Source organism: Urocampus carinirostris, chromosome 9 (genome assembly GCF_059441175.1).
Source record: "Urocampus carinirostris isolate Australia breed hairy pipefish chromosome 9, RoL_Ucar_1.0, whole genome shotgun sequence".
NCBI classification, from domain to species: Eukaryota; Metazoa; Chordata; class Actinopteri; order Syngnathiformes; family Syngnathidae; genus Urocampus; species Urocampus carinirostris.
In genome coordinates, this window is record NC_142357.1 from 42,536,037 (window position 1) to 42,554,099 (window position 18,063).

Below are 18,063 nucleotides of genomic sequence, written 5' to 3' on the forward strand. Positions count from 1 at the left end.
TTCCATATTTATAGAAAAATAAGTTACTTAATTTATTCATGACAGATTTATTTGTTTATTGGATTCCCCCCCCCCGGCGGATCTGGCACTTCCGGTTATCTATACATAAATGTAAAGATGTCTAGCCTACCCGATTAAAAGCTTAATCCCCGAATGTGCAAGTATTCCCGCAAAACAAGTGAGAACATTACCCCGAGCGCCACAAGTGTGTGCTAATCTCCCCTGGTTGTAGATCTGCAAAAGCGGGGATGTTTTTACCTCCCCCATCCCACACTCGATGGCTTGCTCCCCTCAATTTTCCCCACCTCTCTCCTGCAGCTTGTTCCCGCCCCCCGCCCTAGGATGCAAAGAGCATCATCGGTAGAGCTGCAGCACAACCGGCAGCCGATGCGGATACCAAGCTGCCAGGATGCGCTGCCACAAGTTTTGCTTTCTTGGACTTTACCTGTGGACGGCGTTTCTGTTTAAAGGTAAGCTTTCTCATTCAAATATCCAAATTTGTATACAGTGTATATGTATTTACGGTAGATACTTGCAAGCAAATACAAAGGAGAGCAGTGGAGATGATTTTAAACAGACTCCTGGTTTTACAAGTTGCCCACATTTGAAAATGTATTCCTTTTTAACTTTCCAACCACCTGTTCTTAAATGTTCAATTGAAAAATAGGGACATTTAAACAATAATACAAGTACAAATGTAATTCCTGTTAAGTCAAGTCATGTTTATTTTGTATAGCCCTTAATCACAAAGTCTCAAAGGGCTGCACAGACCACAGATAATTGCAAACCACAGACTATTATTACAGCATAAATTATAATGGCCTCTGAATGCTCAATAACTCTGCATCAATCAAGTCATCACATACAGTATAACATTCTCTGAAGGGTGGGCATGTTCATATCTCCTTAAAAAACACAACATAATATAAATACGGCAGCGCCGTCTCAAACACAGAGTACAAGGACCATGAATTTCTCCTCATGCAGTGTTCATTTGACCTGTGAAAAGTGATGGGTCCCGGGGACTCGCATGCTCAAAAATCTATGGGTCCCAACAGAGATCTATGGGTCCCCAAAATTTAGTCTTATCCAGGTTGACATTGTAAATCGGCGACAAATATATCATATAAATCTATATATTCATTCAGTTTTCATCATCACAGTTTATTGGTAATACAAATCAGTTATCACTTCAGATTTTTCAGTTCACAATATTGTTCACTATACAAAATAATATTGCTGAAATATTAGTCTATATATTTATGCAGTTTTAATCATCACAGTTAATTGGTCATACAAAGCAAGTTATCACTTCAGATTTTCCAATTCATATATTCTTCGTGGTTTGCTGTCCCGCCACAGTTGTAAGGTCCATTCCATTATCATCCTCCTCATAGCGTAACCAGGACTATAATTGAGTCAATTTTGGCAGAAAAGTCCTTGCTAGGAGTATTCTTTTGTTTGTTTTCTTTCGTCGAATCGTTGGCTTCAACACACGTGGTTTCCTTGCCTTCGCGATCTTCCGAAAAATTTCCCCGCCGTTTTTTTCATGCCGGAATAATTGCCGTTGTTATCACTTTCTGCATTAAGTTTCGACTTGTTATTGACACTGAAGAAATTACCAATTTTGTCTTGATTTTCACCTAATACTAACTTTTTTCGGAGGCATAATTAGTACCTTCCCTTGACGACAACCACCACAACAATGACGTATTCTCGAAACAACGAGATCTCGTTTGCCGAGATCGGCGTGCAGACGAAAACTCGAACCGCGAGACAAAAACAACAATGGCGGATCCGTCTGACGAAAAGTTTGAAGTGCGGTAAATCTTTGTTTAAAAAAAAATGTAATAGGGTAAAAATGACACGCACGTTGACTTGACCCTATGCGTCCCCAGCAAAAATGATGCGTCTAGGACGCAGGGACGCGGGCAAACTGCTCATGGAGATTTTCTCCCGACCAAATATACTTGCATTCACCCCAAATTTTCCACAATAAAACAAAATACTCAAATCAGGGGGTCAGCTTATATGCACATATTTGGTTTTGTGTCATCAATAGCAAATAGTCGTCAGAGCATGACAAGGGGTTACACAGGAACAACAGACCGACCGGAAATCACTGGAGTATATGTTAGCATTAAATGTGTTCTGAATTTTGTTATTTTTATTTGTAAAAAAAAAAATATTTTTGCAATACACCATGCCTGGAGAACAAAAGGGGAACATTTTTGACATTAGCCAGAACTGGAAGAGATCTTTGAGTGGTTCGAAATAAGGCTGCAAAGTCCTGAAATATGAATCTGTTCTGAGGTGGGAATGAAAGATGTAATTGCCTTATAGGAGGGGACAGAAACCTATGCCAATTAGCTCTAAACCCCTGCCATCCTATATAAAAACATTCTAATAACAAAATAGAATATCATAATTATTACGAATGAAATATGTGTGCATATGGTTAAATCAAACTATAATTTAACATATATCTCAATGAAACTTGCCTTTGGTGCGATGCGAGTCAAGTTGGTACATAGGAGTAGCGGGTTGATGCAGAGGGGAGAGGAGACGGCAGATTGAAGGGAAAACTGATTTTAAAACTTCTGCCTGCAAGGGGCATACGACTAGTCTTGGAATTCTTGACGATATGGCGCATTTTTTTTAAACAGAAAGAAAATGATTGCTTTATATTGGTAGGGACTCGCCCACTCCTTCCATAAAAGCGTTCAAAAAACAAAATATCACATAGTAAGAACATTTTATGTGTGATAGGCATGCATATGGTTAAATAACAATATAAATAAAAACATACATATCAAGGAAAAATAACAGTTTATATACCTTTGGTGTAATGCGAGTCGAGTTGGTACCGAGGAGTAGCGGGTGGATGCGGAGGGGGGGAAAAGACAGCGGACCAAAATTAAAACTGATTTAAAAACTTCGCTTTGGTTTGGTTTTGGAATTGGTGGGGACATAGGGCTTTTTTTTTTTAAATAATGATCACATAATATTGGTGGGGACAAAAAAATGATTGCTCGATATTGGTAGGGACACGTCCACTCCTTCCATGCCAAAACTACCCCCTTGACTTACAACATAGTCCTTGGAACAGTAGAGCACCGAGATACAACATAAATCTGTTCTGATGTGGAAATTAAAAATTTTTGTAATTGCCATATAGCGGGGGATACATACCGTTGCTAATTAACTCCAAACCGAGACCACCCCAAATAAAAACGTTCAAAAAACAAAATATCACATAGTAAGAACATTTATTATGTGATAGGCATGCATATGGTTAAAAACACTATAAATGGAGCATACATATCAAGGAAAAATAACACTTTGTATACCTTTGGTGAGATGCGAGTCAAGTTGGTACAGAGGAGTAGCGGGTGGATGCGGAGGGGAGAAAAGACGGCAGACCAATATAAGAACTGATTTAAAAATTGTAGAGCTTCGCTTTGGTTTTTGGAATTGGTGGGGACATAGGGCTTTTTTTAATGATCACACCATTTTGGTAAGGACAAAACAATGGTTGCTCAATCTTGGTGGGGATACGCCCACTCCCTACATGCCAAAACTCCGCCCTTGATCTGCGAGGATTTTTATTCCCTGAGAATATTTATTTATTTAATTTTTAATGATTCTAAGTACATATTGTTGTTTGATTATGGTCAAATTCCTTAGGGAGGGTAACTACACATGTGCCTTCTTATTGCTTCATCATTGTAAGATTTATTTCTAGTTATCATGATGTTGCTTCTCCCTTTAGCATCACTACAAGCCTTGGGGCCTATAGTCAATAAATACAGTCCCAAAAACAAAGTTTTATGTGGCACTAACCCCATTCTTTTAATTTTTGTACATCATTATCTTGTTTGAGTCCTTCACAAATTACAGTAGTACAGTCTAAACATTGGCGACCTAACTTATTTTTCGATGTTTTGGAACATGAAAATACTGTTTACAATTCATTTAAGGGGTCATAATGTCTAAAAATCTGGTGAAATATTTACTTAAGAGGTCTTAAACACTCTGATCAAGAGAATCACCATAGAAAGTGTGCAAGAGTAGAAAAATATATATCTTGTGATTTATTTGGTGCAGTTCAGGGTGTCCCCTGCCCACTGCCCTAAAATAGCTGGGATGGGCTCCAGCATCCCTGCGACCCTACTGAGGATAAGCAGTGCAGATAATGGATGTATGGATGATTTATTTGGAAATTTTTGGTTTTTGCTCCGTTTTTCATTGCAAAGTTAATAACTTAGGCTAGTCTCCAAGCATTACGTTACAAATATATCTGCCCATTTATTCTGACAGTCTTATGTCTAAATTTTCTACTTTTTAGTAATTAATCATTACGGGTTTGCATTGGAGTGCCATGTCTAATCTCGTAGCAAACAAGTATTGGTATGAATGACAATAAAGACAATTCAATTAAAAACATGACTACATTTAACTATTAAGATAAATATTACATAAATTAAAATCCTTTATAAATCAAATACAAGTGATCGTTTCCACAATATCTATATTGTAGCGGCCCACTCAAAATGGCGCCGAATCCCGCCAAAGGAAAAAAATATATAGTTCAAGTCTTTTAAAATGTTAAAGTTAACTTCGCTGGTTTTTCGCCTCGATAAACATTGCAAACCAAAAACACAAATTAAAAAAAATGAAACAAAAAAAATTGACTTATATGATGTTGACTCACCCGTTTGAGCAGTGTAGGAAAAAAGAGTTGAAAGATTTGCGCCGTTCACCTGACCCGGAAGCACTTGGCCAACTACTTCCTTTAAAAACAATACAAATAAAGATTTTAAAAAGTATTAATATAATATAATAAAACCTAATAAAACAACTTACAAGGGACATTTTGACATCAGAATGAATACAAACAAGTAATAAAAAAAGAATAATACAGAATACGTTTTTAGTCACCACTCAAGATGACTTCACCAAACAAATGTGATCTTTGCCTTCTTGTGGTCAAGTGACTTAAGTGGCTGCGCTATTTTACTAAAAGCCACAATAGTAGTTTAAAATAGATAAATAAATAATAATAATAATATGTGTAGCCAATATATAAATCTTAATGCAGGAGAATCAAAATAATGCAACATATCAAGAAAGTCTTGGAACATTATGGAGCTAATCTTAGCCTAGTTGTTAGCCTGGTTTGGAATAGGCTAGCTGTGGAGTATAAATCACCACTGTAACTGGGAGGACTAAACTTAAACTGCTTACATGCAACCAACTTGAGGCTAGATTAAGCCAGGATCATAAAAACATCCAAGTGTTCAGCCAAAACGTCCGACCTTGTGGAGATGTCCACCCAGTTGGGATTAAATATCATAATGTACCGTTTACCAAATTGTTCGGATTAGTTATCTGACTCCATTAACCAAAAACAACCTACATTCACCCAACAATTTATGCGTGCTCGTTTCTTGAGGGAAAAGATGAACAGGAAGCCAGCATTTCCACACGGGGGCAGATTAATTTTCCCTAAAAATTTAACTAAATGTACTCCATCGAAAACGGCTGAATTAGCGACCTTGGAGTCTGTGTGAAGCCTTCTTCTGAAGTCCTTTAGCTTTTCTCCTATTGGCCATCTTCTCCCCGCATAATGGCGTGCCGACTCCTCCCAGGGGCGCGCCAAGGAAGCCCCCTGGGCTTCACTATATCGAAGAAGAGCGTCTCGATGTCTGGAATAATCAAAACAACACCGAGCGTTTCTCAAAACAGCGCCTGCCGTCCTCCGTCAGAGTCCTGTTATCAAAAGAACTAGACAAAATATTCTGCATTTGGAACAGCCTGACCTGTCATTGAACTAAAGCCTACTCAGTGAAAAATCTTCATTGCATTATGAGTCAATCGTATAAAAAAATCCTTTATAGTCAAATGTATAAAATCCTTTAACCCTTAGGCTAATCTGACAGCAAATTTAGTTTCCTTTCTTATCAAGTAAAACGAGCAACACTGAAACTCAGAAGTACTGCAAACAAAACTTTTTCTCGTGACATAAAACGAGGATTGGCGTGCATACATACAATGCGTGATTAAAGTAATCAACATACACCATGCTAAAAAACTACCGCAGAAAAACACTCCAGTCTTTAAAGCTACGTCAAAAAACAGAATCAAATGAGACTAAATTCATCAGAAATCTGGTAAGTACTGTTAGGTTTTAACATATCTTAAACTGAAATCTGGCTCCTAATTCCTTACAGTTGGAGCATATTCAGAAGTCGGAGAAGTTATTGAGCCGAGTGCAGTCCACATATTAATTTATTAGCCAAATCCAAGAGTTGAACACATCTTCCTTCCTCGCTGATTACAATCGTGTGTGTAGAAACAGAGCGAACGACGGGGGCTTCTGAGTTGCCCATTTTATGACACATGGTGATCAAATGTCCAGCCCCATGACCAAGCCTCTGGCTGATTGGTCCGCGCCGTCCTTGATGGGAGGAGGGCTGATAGGTCATCGCCCTCCTGACAGAATGTCGCCAGGCACATGTTCCACCTCACCAGGCGAGGTGATTAAATCATTGTCATCTGCACAGACTGAAAACAAAGAAAACATTCCAAAGCACAGGAGTTTAAAAAGTTCCACTCAAGGCTGAGGATCAAACTGAAGATAAGTATTTTGAGTATAAGTGGAACAAAACAGCGTATAAATAGTGTTAGGAATGAAATATTATAATGTACCGTTTACCAAATTGTTCAAATTAGTTATCTGACTCCATTAACCAAACACAACTTACATTCACCTAACAATGCACGCTCGTTTCTTCGTGAAAATATGGACAAGAGACCGGCATTTCCACACGGGGGCAGATTTAGTTTCTTAAACAATTTAGCTAAGTGAACTCCATCGAATGTATGGCCGAATTAGTGTCGCTTGAGTCTCTGTCAAGCCTCCTCTCTCGATCTGTTGCTTCCTTCTCTCGGCCCACGTTTTTTCCGCAAGCTGGTGTGCCGGCTCCTCCCATGGGCGTGCCAGGGAAGCCCCCCACGTTGGCTCCATCATCTCAGAGAAGAGCGTCCCGGTGTCTGAAAAACTCATAACAGCAGAGCGTTTATCAAAACAATGCCTGCCGTCCTGCGTCAGAGTCCCGTTATCAAAATCCCCTAGTCAGAATATTTTTCATTTGGAACGGCGTGACCTGAAGCCCACTCAGTGAAAATCTTCATTGCACTCAATAAATGTAACGTGTATTTAATCGGATAAAATCCTTTATAGTAAAATGTATAAAATCCTTCAATAGTATATACAGTGGAACCTCGGTTCTCGACCATAATCCATTCCATTTCTTTGTACGAAAACCGATTTGTACGATCACCGAAGCCGTTTTTTCCCATTAAAAGTAATTTAAAATTGTTTTAATCCGTTCCAACACCCTGAATGTTTATCTTGAATATGTAACGTAAAGCTAACCCAGGCTAATCGTACGTTCCCGTTAGCGTAATCTTCCGTACGAAAGATTACGCTAACATGAACGTGTAAAATAAAAAAATCAGGTCGTTTCCACGTCATTTAGCACCCGGGTCTCCACAACAAGTGGTGAGCGGTTAAAGGACAAAGAAAAAAATTATGAATAGGATTTCTTACCGGTCGGCAGAAGCCATGCTGTATTCCTGAAAGAAGGGAAACTCGCACAGCTTCTTCATATTTTGCTATTATTTCTTTCTTAAATGCAATAGTTGTACGCACTACTCCTCTTTTTTCACCTGTAGCAACTTTGCTGCTTGCACCAACCTTCTTCCGAGGCATAATTGGGGGTTAAAACACTCCCTTCACCGCTTTTGAAAAACGAAAACAGAAAAGGAGTGCGCGTTGCCGTGACAACTGTTCTTCACGAGGGGTGGGGGTAATCTACACTCGTACGCCGCTCAGCGTCGCCCCTAGCGTACCGGCGTTCGAACTCCGATTTTTTGAACGAAAAGCGAAGCGAGAATTTCTCGAAATTTTGGGTCGAGAACTGATTTGTTCGAACTGAGAGGCGTTCGAAAACCGAGGTTCCACTGTAACTTCAGTACTCTCTGTAGGAAATCCCAATCAGCCTTGAGCACATGCACAGTAACCATTAGTAGAAACAGGTAGGAAGTATTTTCACAACACCGACTCAATCCCTTATGTTCGTTTCGTGCAATATCTCAAGCTCGTTGTCTTTTCGTTTATTTTCAAAGTGTCTTTAACAGCCCCTCATGTATCGAGTCCTACAAGAGAGTTTTATAATCTATAGTGAGGGATCATGGCCCCGAAACCACTTGAAGTTTAATCCTAATCCGGGAGCAGTGCAAATCCCTCTCGAACCATAAACAAAAGTCTCGAAGCCAAAGAAAATTCGACTCATTAATGTGTTTTTATTTTATTCATTTTGTGGGAAATTATTGAATGTGTTGGAAAGCTGGGAGAACAGCAACGAACAAGAGAACTTTACAGAGTCATCAACACAGCCCACAAAATCATGGGCTTCTCTATGCTATTGGGAATTAAATATCAAAATATAGCGTTTACCAAGTTGTTCGGATTAGTTCAGATTCAGATTCAGATTCAGATCTACTTTATTGTCATTCTAGTACACGTGTATACAGAACGAAATGTCGATGCATCTGACCCCCACAGTTTCCTTGAATGTACAGATATAAATAAGTTGTATTGTATTTTGGCTACGTATAGTATTTTACCATAGTGCCGATAGTGCAAGAAGAGTAGCTAACCAGATGTGCAAAATGGGCAGTCAGGTTAACAAGTCAGGTACACAGTAACATTAACACTGTAACAATAACGCTGTAATTACAATAGTGCTTAGAGCAATGTGCAAGGAGTGGCAAGCTATAAAAAACTGCCAGTAGTGCAAAAAGTCGGATTAGCAGCCGTTTAGATTTAAGTTAACTATATGTTAGATTGACCATTTAACAGTCTAATGGCCAGGGGGACTAGACTATTGCGGAGCCTGGTGGTCCTGCACCGCACACTGCAGTACCTCTTCCCAGAGGCTAGCAGAGTGAACAGTCCATGATGGGGGTGAGAGGGGTCCCCGGTAATGTTCTTAGCATGGGATAGGCAGCGCTTCTGGCCAATGTCCTGAATGGAGGGAAGTGTAGTCCCGATTATTTTCTCTGCTGTCCTCGTTACCCTCCTCACACTACCCCAGTCGGTAGCGCTGCAGCCTCCACACCACACAGAGATACAGCTGGTCAGGATACTCTCTATGGTGCCCCTGTAGAATGTGATGAGGGAGGGTGGGGGCAGGTGGGCTCTCCTCATCCTCCGCAGGAAGTACAGGCGCTGCTGTGCCCTCTTAACCAGTGATGCAGTGTTCACGGACCAGGTGAGTTTGTTTGTAATGTGCACCCCTAGGAACCTGATACTGCTGACAACCTCCACAGCCTTGTTGTTGATGCAAAGTGGGGCATGGTTGGGCTGGTTTTTCCTAAAGTCGACAATGATCTCTTTAGTTTTGTCAACATTCAGGACCAGGCTGTTGTCCCTGCACCAGCCCACCAACTGCTCCACCTCCTCTCTGTAGGCCAGGTCGTTGTCATCCCTGATGAGGCCCACCACTGTTGTGTCGTCAGCATACTTCACGATGTGGTTTGTGGCGAACCTAGGGACGCAGTCGTGTGTCATCAAGGTGAACAGCAAGGGGCTTAGGACGCAGCCTTGGGGGGAGCCCGTGCTGAGGTAGATGACATCTGAACTGTTCTGACCTATCCGCACTGATTGGGGTCTGTCACAGAGGAAGTCCAGCAGCCAGTTCCGCAGGGGGGTGTTGAAACCCAGGAGTCTCATTTTGTCTACCAGATGTTGTGGGATGATGGTGTTGAATGCTGAACTGAAGTCCAGGAACAGCATCCGCACATGGGTGTTCTTCTCCTCTAGATGTGTCAGGCTCAGGTGAAGCGCAGAGGAGATGGCATCCCTGGTGGAGCGGTTTGTCCTGTAGGCAAACTGAAAGGGGTCGAATGAGGAGGGGAGACTGGAGGTGATGTGCTCTTTAACCAGTCTCTCAAAGCACTTCATTATGATAGGAGTCAGTGCAACGGGCCGGTAATCGTTGAATGATAAGATCTGGGGTTTCTTTGGCACTGGGATGATGTTGGCAAATTTGAAGCATGATGGTACTATGGCTTGGTCTAGCGAGGTGTTGAAAATGTCTGTTAGTACACAAGCCAGCTGATCGGCGCACTCCCTAAGTACCCGCCCCGGAATGTTGTCCGGGCCTGGAGCCTTCCTTGTGTTGACCCTTCTCAGGGTCTTCCTCACGTCAGATGAGTCCAGGTGGAGTGCTCTTTCGTCCTGATTTGGAACCGCTTTCGCTGCAGTGGTGCCGTTTTGTGCCTCGAACCTTCCAAAGAATTTGTTGAGGTCATTCAGAAAGTCCATGCTAGTGTCCTGCACTGGGGCGGTGGTTGGCTTGTATTTGGTAATGGCCTGAATGCCTTTCCACATATCCCTGGTGTTGGTTCTATTGAGGAAACGTTCCTGGATTTTTGACTGTACGTTCGCTTTGCTAGTCTGATAGCACGGTTCAGGTTAGCCCTCGCTGATCTCAGTGCCTCCTTGTCACCAGATTTAAAGACAAGGTTCCGTACTTTTAGTTGTTTGCGTATCTCAGCAGTCATCCAGGGCTTCTTGGCACGGGTGCATATAGTTTTGGTATTGCTGACGTCTTCTGCGCATTTACTGATATAGGCTGACACAGAAATGGCGTACTCATCTATATTTATTTTGTTGTTGTAAGTGGCAGCCGATTTAAACATGTCCCAATTAGTGCAATCAAAGCAGTCCTGTAGTGCCTCCATTGCCCCCTCAGACCACACCCTCACCTGCTTCACTGTAGGTTTTTCTCTGGTCAGCAGGGGCTTGTATGCTGGAATTAGCATAACAGAAAGGTGATCTGATGAGCCAAGGTGGGGGCGGGGGGCTGCTTTATATGCACCTTTGATGTTTGTGTAGGCCAGGTCTAATGTGTTCCTACCTCTTGTAGCAAAATTTACATGCTGATGGAAATGCGGGAGAACTGTTTTCATATTGGCCTGGTTAAAGTCCCCCGCCGCAATAAAAATGCACTCGGTGTAAGCATGCTGCAGTTCACTCACAGTTCGGTAGAGAACGTCCATTGCCTCCTTCGTATTAGCGCTGGGGGGCACGTACACGGCAGTAGTTATCTGACTCCATTAACCAAACATAACCTGCATTCACCCAACAGTTTATGCGCGCTCGTTTCTTGAGGGAAAAGATGAACAGGAAGCTGACATTTCCACACGGGGGCAGATTTAATTTCATCAACAATTTAACTAAGTGTACTCCATCGAAAATGGCTGAATTAGTAACGTTGGAGTCTGTGTGAAGCCTTCTTCTGAAGTCCTTTAGCTTTTCTCTTCTTTGCCATCTTCTCACCGCATAATGGCGTGCCGGATCCTCCCATGGGCGTGCCGAGGAAGCCCCGACTGGGCTTCACCATCTCGTTAAAGAGCGTCGCGATGTCATGAATACTCAAAACAACACCGAGCGTTTCTACGTCATCAAGGCCTTTCTGCGTCTGGATGTGTTGATTATCTTATCAGCCTTACGTCCCGTTCCCGCCGTTTCTGTAAACAACATTTTCTACTAGGGTGCCACGACCTCGCACCAAAGCCCAGCCAGTGAATATCTTTTGCATTAAATGTAATTTGTATTCGATCGTATAAAATCCTTCAATGCCCAGGCTGGAGTATGTTCCGTGCATCCTCTTATTTTCGTGTTTTGTTCAGTTACAACGAGTTTAGATTCTAACGTATCACCAGTTGTCTTCCTTTCATGTTTTGTTTAGGAACAGCTATTTAATGTACCGGTACTTACGTTACATTTCATGGTTTTGTGGCTCTGTCCATGTGTCGGAATGTTTCTTGCGTGGTCACTCTTTGATGTTTTGTTCTGTTGGAGGTGATTGCTCTTGGGACATTATGTTAATGTTCTATCTATGCTTGAGTATGTTCCCTGTCTCCTTTCTTTCGTCTTTAGTTTACACATTTACAACCAGGTGGTTCTCTTGCATGCTTTAAATATACATATCACATATCACCCATTGTCTTCCTTTTATGGTTTTGTTCAGTTACAACGAGTGAATGTGTAATTCATTACATTTCATGTTTTCGTTGTTCTTCTGTGATTTAATTTCTTAAACAATTTAACTAAGTGAACTTCATCAAATATATGGCCGAATTAGCCGAATTAGTGTCGCTTGAGTCTCTGTCAAGCCTCCTCTCTCGATCGTTGGCTTCCTTCTCTCGACCCACGTTTTTTACGCAAGCTGGTGTGCCGGCTCCTCCCATGGGCATGCCAGGGAAGCCCCCCACGTGGGCTCCATCATCTCGGAGAAGAGCGTCCCTTAGCCGAATTAGTGTCGCTTGAGTCTCTGTCAAGCCTCCTCTCTCGATCTTTTGCGTCCTTCTCTGGACCCACATTTTTCCGCAAGCTGGTGTGCCGGCTCCTCCCATGGGTATGCCAAGGAAGCCCCCCACGTGGGCTCCATCATCTCAGAGAAGAGCGTCCCGATGTCTGAAAAACACTGGGAGTACTTAAACGCGGTCCCTTGAGCCTTTAGTTGTCAGAGCGTCTGCAAGACTCCTGTTAAACTCTGTGTGAAATGCCTAGTTCTGTGAATTTGCCTGTGTTTGATCCTGTTTCATTTTTGGCCTGATCTGTTTGATTTTGACAACTTGTTTGTTCGGATTTCAATCCACTTCCGCGACCATCGATCCCCGGATCGAGTGTGCGCGCATTACTCCTCTCCCTAATGAACTGTGAGTACGTTACGCGATTGGGTTCTCCATTCCTGTTTCCTTTCCCGGTTCGTGACAGTCGATAGGCTCCGACTTCCTTAATCCACAAAACCGGCTTACGACCTCTTTTTGTCCCCGACTACGTTTACTCTCCCGTTCTGGCTTACGACTCGCTTACAACCCCGACCACGCCTTGCTCTCCCAGTCCCGGCTACCGACCCGCTTTTCCCTGACACGCCATCGCTCGCTACGGAAGATCTACTTTCGTGTTCGGAGCACAAGAGCGACTTGCTTCCCGCGTCCAGCGAACACCTGATCGTGGTTCCTCCAATAAAACTTGTGAGACACGTAACGCAATTTGTTCCTGTTTCCGTTCCTGTTGCAGCGAATTCCTTAACAATCGTCTCATTTTGACATTTTGGGATCATTCCCGAATAGACAGTCTCAATTCTCAAAGTCAGACATGACGTTATACCCGTTTTGACAGCAGCACGGAATGATGGACTGCTCAACCCCCAAAATAAATCCCGAGAGCTTCCATTTTGAGGTGACTCATTGGAAACGCTGCCAATCATTGTTTATTTCAATCCCCAAACCCAATTGGCTGCGGAATCCCTTTATTTACGACAGAAACAAAAAGCGAGTGGATTCAGGACAGGCAGAAAAAAAGAACTGTAAGAGGGGAGAAGTAGATCAAAGGAGAGGATGCTTGTACAAAATACACCAAAAATGAGGTTGCATAAATTAAAGCTTGGCCATAAAAAGAGAAAAACAGATGGAGAGATAATGGAAGATAATGGCTCTTGAGTTTTGCTATTTAAATTTGAAAATAGTAGGATTCAAGATATGGTTATCGTGCGTGAGATGGGTGCTTCCATTTTTCAGAAAACAGACAAGAAGATCATGAATATTATCTTACAGAAGAAGTCATAGGAGAATATATCATTATCATCATCAGCAGCAGCCGTACCGCTTATCCTCATTAGGGTCGCGGGGGGGGGGGTCTGGAGCCCATCCCAGCCATCTCCGGGCAGTGGGCAGGGGACACCCTGAACTGGTTGCCAGCCAATCGCAGGGCACACAGGGACAGACAACTCATTCGCTCATTCACACCTAGGGACAATTTGGACCAGCCAATTCACCTGAAATGCATGTTTTTGGAATGTGGGAGGAAACACGGGGAGAACATACAAACTCCGCACAGGAAGTCTGGAGCTGGATTTGAACCCACGACAGGTTCCCATGACATGAACTGTGCCGCACAAGCGCTAACCACTGCGCCGCCGTGCTGCCTAGGAGAATACATTTGCATAGCATTTTCCATTTTCTTCTGTCGGGGTTTATCATCGGTTTTTGAATGAATGATTGAATGAAAACTTTATTCGAACATGAAAATAAAAACAGAACAAAAACAATAACTCAACAAGAAAATAACGTTTTTCTCCTAATATGTTTGAAAAGGGGTCGTAAGAAGCAAATGCTTATATTCCCTACCCTTTCATCTTCCCTATTAAATACACCAATAGTAATAATATTAATAATAACGTTATGATATAACAATAGCAACAATAACAACAAAGTTAACCAGAATTGTAGACGCACTATTCTCAATCTCTCGTATCACTCTTACCCCATTTTCTTCATCTCTGTATTCCGCCAGGAATATTTTTTTTTTGTATCTAAATTTGAACAAGTGAACATTGTTTGATCTGGTCTTGTAAATTGTTCCAAATTTGATGCCACACACAGACACACACATACTTTTCCTGGTGGTTCTCACCTTTGGGATTAGGAATTGACTACAGCTCCTTAAATTAGAATTTCCCTCTTTCCGAATCATTTACGGATGTTTCAGGTTTCATTACAAAAAAAAAAAAAATCAGAGAAATGTTTTTCATATTAAATGGTGGAGTCTAGGAAAAGTCAGGTTTTGTATGTTGGATAACTAGATAACTGATAATAACATCCCCGTTTTTAAGCTCCACCCCTGCTGATACCCCGAAGGCTTGTTTTGGGATGTAGTATGATCTTTCAGTCTATAGACCGGCCAATTAAAAAAAAAAAAAAAAAAAAACTCAAATAATTAAGAGAAAAATGGAACAACTGACAAAAAAATCTGAAAAGCAGAAAAAAAAATACTAATAATATAAAACAATAAAGACTATAAAAAAAAACGGCGGCGCAGTGGTTAGCGCTTGTGCGGCACAGTTCATGTCATGGGAACCTGTCGTGGGTTCAAATCCAGCTCCAGACTTTCTGTGCGGAGTTTGTATGTTCTCCCCGGGCACTCCGGTTTCCTCCCACATTCCAAAGACATGCATTTCAGGTGAATTGGCTGGTCCAAATTGTCCCTAGGTGTGAATGAGCGAATGAGTTGTCTGTCCCTGTGTGCCCTGCGATTGGCTGGCAACCAGTTCAGGGTGTCCCCTGCCCACTGCCCGATGATTGCTGGGATGGGCTCCAGCCCCCCGCGACCCTACTGAGGATAAGCGGTACGGCTAATGAGATGAGATGAAAAAAAATCCCCCGAAAAACAAACCTGGAAAATAGAAAAAATACTCCGAAAAATAGATGGACAAAAATATTTTTAAAAAAAACATATTCCTGGACTATTCCTGAAAACAGTATTCTGAAATAAAAATCTGAAGAAATTATTTTTTATTGTTGGGAAAAAAATATAAAAACAACATTTCCCCCTAAAAAAGTAAAAAAAAAATTAAAAAAAAAAAATTCCAAGAACAGAAAAAAATCCAAATCAGAAAAAAACAACGTTCTAAACTTAATAACAATTCAAAAATCAGAAAAGAATATTCTAAGAAGCAAAAATGTAAAAATCTTGATCACTTGGTTCCTACCCATGTCACGGTTGTCATGGCGCCCAATTGGCCCCGCCCGTGTGGCGCCAGCTTCTGTCACGGTTGCCATGGCGCCCAATTGGCCCCGTCCGTGTGGCGCCAGCTGCAGCTTGTTGACAGGTTGGCTCCCTGTCAGTATTTAAACTCCTGTCCTGTCAGTCCCCTTTTGTCAGTCCGTCTGCAAATCTCTGTTTTTACACGGTAAGTCCTTTTTCGCCTGTCCCGTTTTTTGCTCCTGTTTGTCTCCCGCTACGATCTGTTTTGGTCTCGACCACGTCTACTCTCCCGTCCCGAATTATGACCTGTTTCAATCTCGACCTCGTCTGTTCTCCCGTCCCGAATAACGATCCGTTTTTGTTCTCGACTACGTCTACTCCCCTTCTCCTGGCTTTTGACTTGTTTCCGATCACGATTTTTGTTCTCCTGTCCCGGCTACCGACCTGTTTTTCTGTCCCCGACACCGCCATCGCTCGCCACGGAAATACTACTTCCATATCTGAGCAACCGGCTTTCCGCGACCAGCGATCTCCGGATCGTGTGTACAATCCTTTCCCTTCTTCCCATTAAAACTGAGAGAAACGTTACGCGAGTGGGTTCTGTTTCCGTTCTGGTCATGACAACCCATGTTTTTGCCTGGATTCAAAAACAGTTCTTTAAAAGAAACAAACTATATTTTTATTTCCTTAGGGTCTCTGCAAGGGGAGTACCAGAGGAGACTTTACAAGGAACTGCTGGCAAACTACAACCGATTGGAAAGACCGGTAGTCAATGACTCTGCCGCTATCCTGGTGGAGCTAGGATTCACTCTTTTGCAGATCATTGATGTGGTGAGTATCCAAAGATGTAACTATCGACAAAAAACAAGATTTTTGTAGTACTGTATTTCCTCAGAAGTATTTTTCTAGTATTTCTCTTATGATTTATGTAGTATTTCTCTAGTGTTTTTTTGGTAGTGTTTCTGGAGTCAGATTTTTGTGGTATTTGCTCGGAAGTTTTTCTCCTCGTATTTCTGTGGTATTTTTTGTAGTAGTACTGTATAATGTTTAGTATTTCTAAAGTTTTTTTTGGGAGTATTTCTGTTGTAAGATTTTTGTGGTATTTCTGTGGGATCATTGTGATGCTACGGTATACTATGTAGTATTTCTCTAGTGGTTTTTTTAGTAGTGTTTCTGGAGTAAGATTTTTGTAGTACTGTATTTCCTCAGAAGTATTTTTCTAGTATTTCTCTTATGATTTATGTAGTATTTCTCTAGTGTTTTTTTGGTAGTGTTTCTGGAGTCAGATTTTTGTGGTATTTTCTCAGAAGTTTTTCTCCTCGTATTTCTGTGGTATTTTTTGTAGTAGTACTGTATAATGTTTAGTATTTCTAAAGTTTTTTTTGGGAGTATTTCTGTTGCAAGATTTTTGTGGTATTTCTGTGGGATCATTGTGATGCTACGGTATACTATGTAGTATTTCTCTAGTGGTTTTTTTAGTAGTGTTTCTGGAGTAAGATTTTTGTAGTACTGTATTTCCTCAGAAGTATTTGTCTAGTAATTCCCTGGGATTTATGTATACTATGTAGTATTTCTCTAGTGTTTTTTGGTAGAGTCAGATTTTTGTGGTATTTGCTCAGAGGGTTTTTTCGAAGTATTTCTGTGGTATTTTGTGTAGTAGTACTGTGTATACTATGTAGTAGTTCTTTAGTGTGGGTTTTTGGGTAAAGTTTCTGGAGTAAAATTTTTGTCGTATTTCCTCGGAAGTATGTTTGTAGTATTTCTCTGGGATTTCTGTATACTATGTAGTACTTCTCTAGTGTTTTTTGTAGTGTTTTTGGAGTCAGATGTTTGTGGTATTTGCTCGGAGGTTTTTCTCCTAGTATTTCTGTGGTATTTTTTGCAGTAATACTGTATATTGTTTAGTATTTCTAAAGGTTTTTTTTTGAGTATTTCTGTCGTAAGATTTTTGTGGTATTTCCTCCGAAGTATTAGTATCTTTGTGGGATTTTTGTGATGCTACGGTATACTATGTAGTAGTTCTCTAGTGTGGGTTTTTTGGTAAGCTTTTTGGGGCAAAATTTTTGATGTAATTCCTCGGAAGTATGTTTGTAGTATTTTGGGGGATTTCTGTATACTATGTAGTATTTCTCTAGTATTTTTTTTTTGTAGTGTTTCTGGAGTAAGATTTTTGTAGTGCTGTATTTCCTCAGAAGTATTTTTTTAGTATTTCTCTGGGATTTATGTATACTATGTAGTATTTCTCTCGTGGTTTTTTGTAGTGTTTCTGGAGTAAGATTTTTGTGGCATTTGCTCGGAGGTGTTTCTCCTAGTATTTCTGTGGTATTTTTTTGTAGTAGTACTGTATATTGTTTAGTATTTCTAAAGTTTTTTTTTTAGTATTTCTGTCGTAAGATTTTGGTGGTATTTCCTCCGAAATAATAGTATTTCTGTGG

The 18,063-nt window shown here is 41.2% G+C and overlaps 1 protein-coding gene across 1 annotated transcript in view; it reads left to right on the forward strand.

Moving 5' to 3' along the window:
• The first annotated feature begins 336 nt into the window (after positions 1-336).
• LOC148360358 (neuronal acetylcholine receptor subunit alpha-7-like) overlaps positions 337-18,063 on the forward strand; it is a 43,959-nt gene continuing 26,232 nt past the window's right edge. Inside the window, exons 1-2 of the mRNA XM_088343950.1 lie at positions 337-470; positions 16,320-16,459. Coding sequence (XP_088200076.1) covers positions 410-470; positions 16,320-16,459 — 201 coding nt within the window. The 5' untranslated portion in view covers positions 337-409. The remainder of the gene's footprint in view (positions 471-16,319; positions 16,460-18,063) is intronic.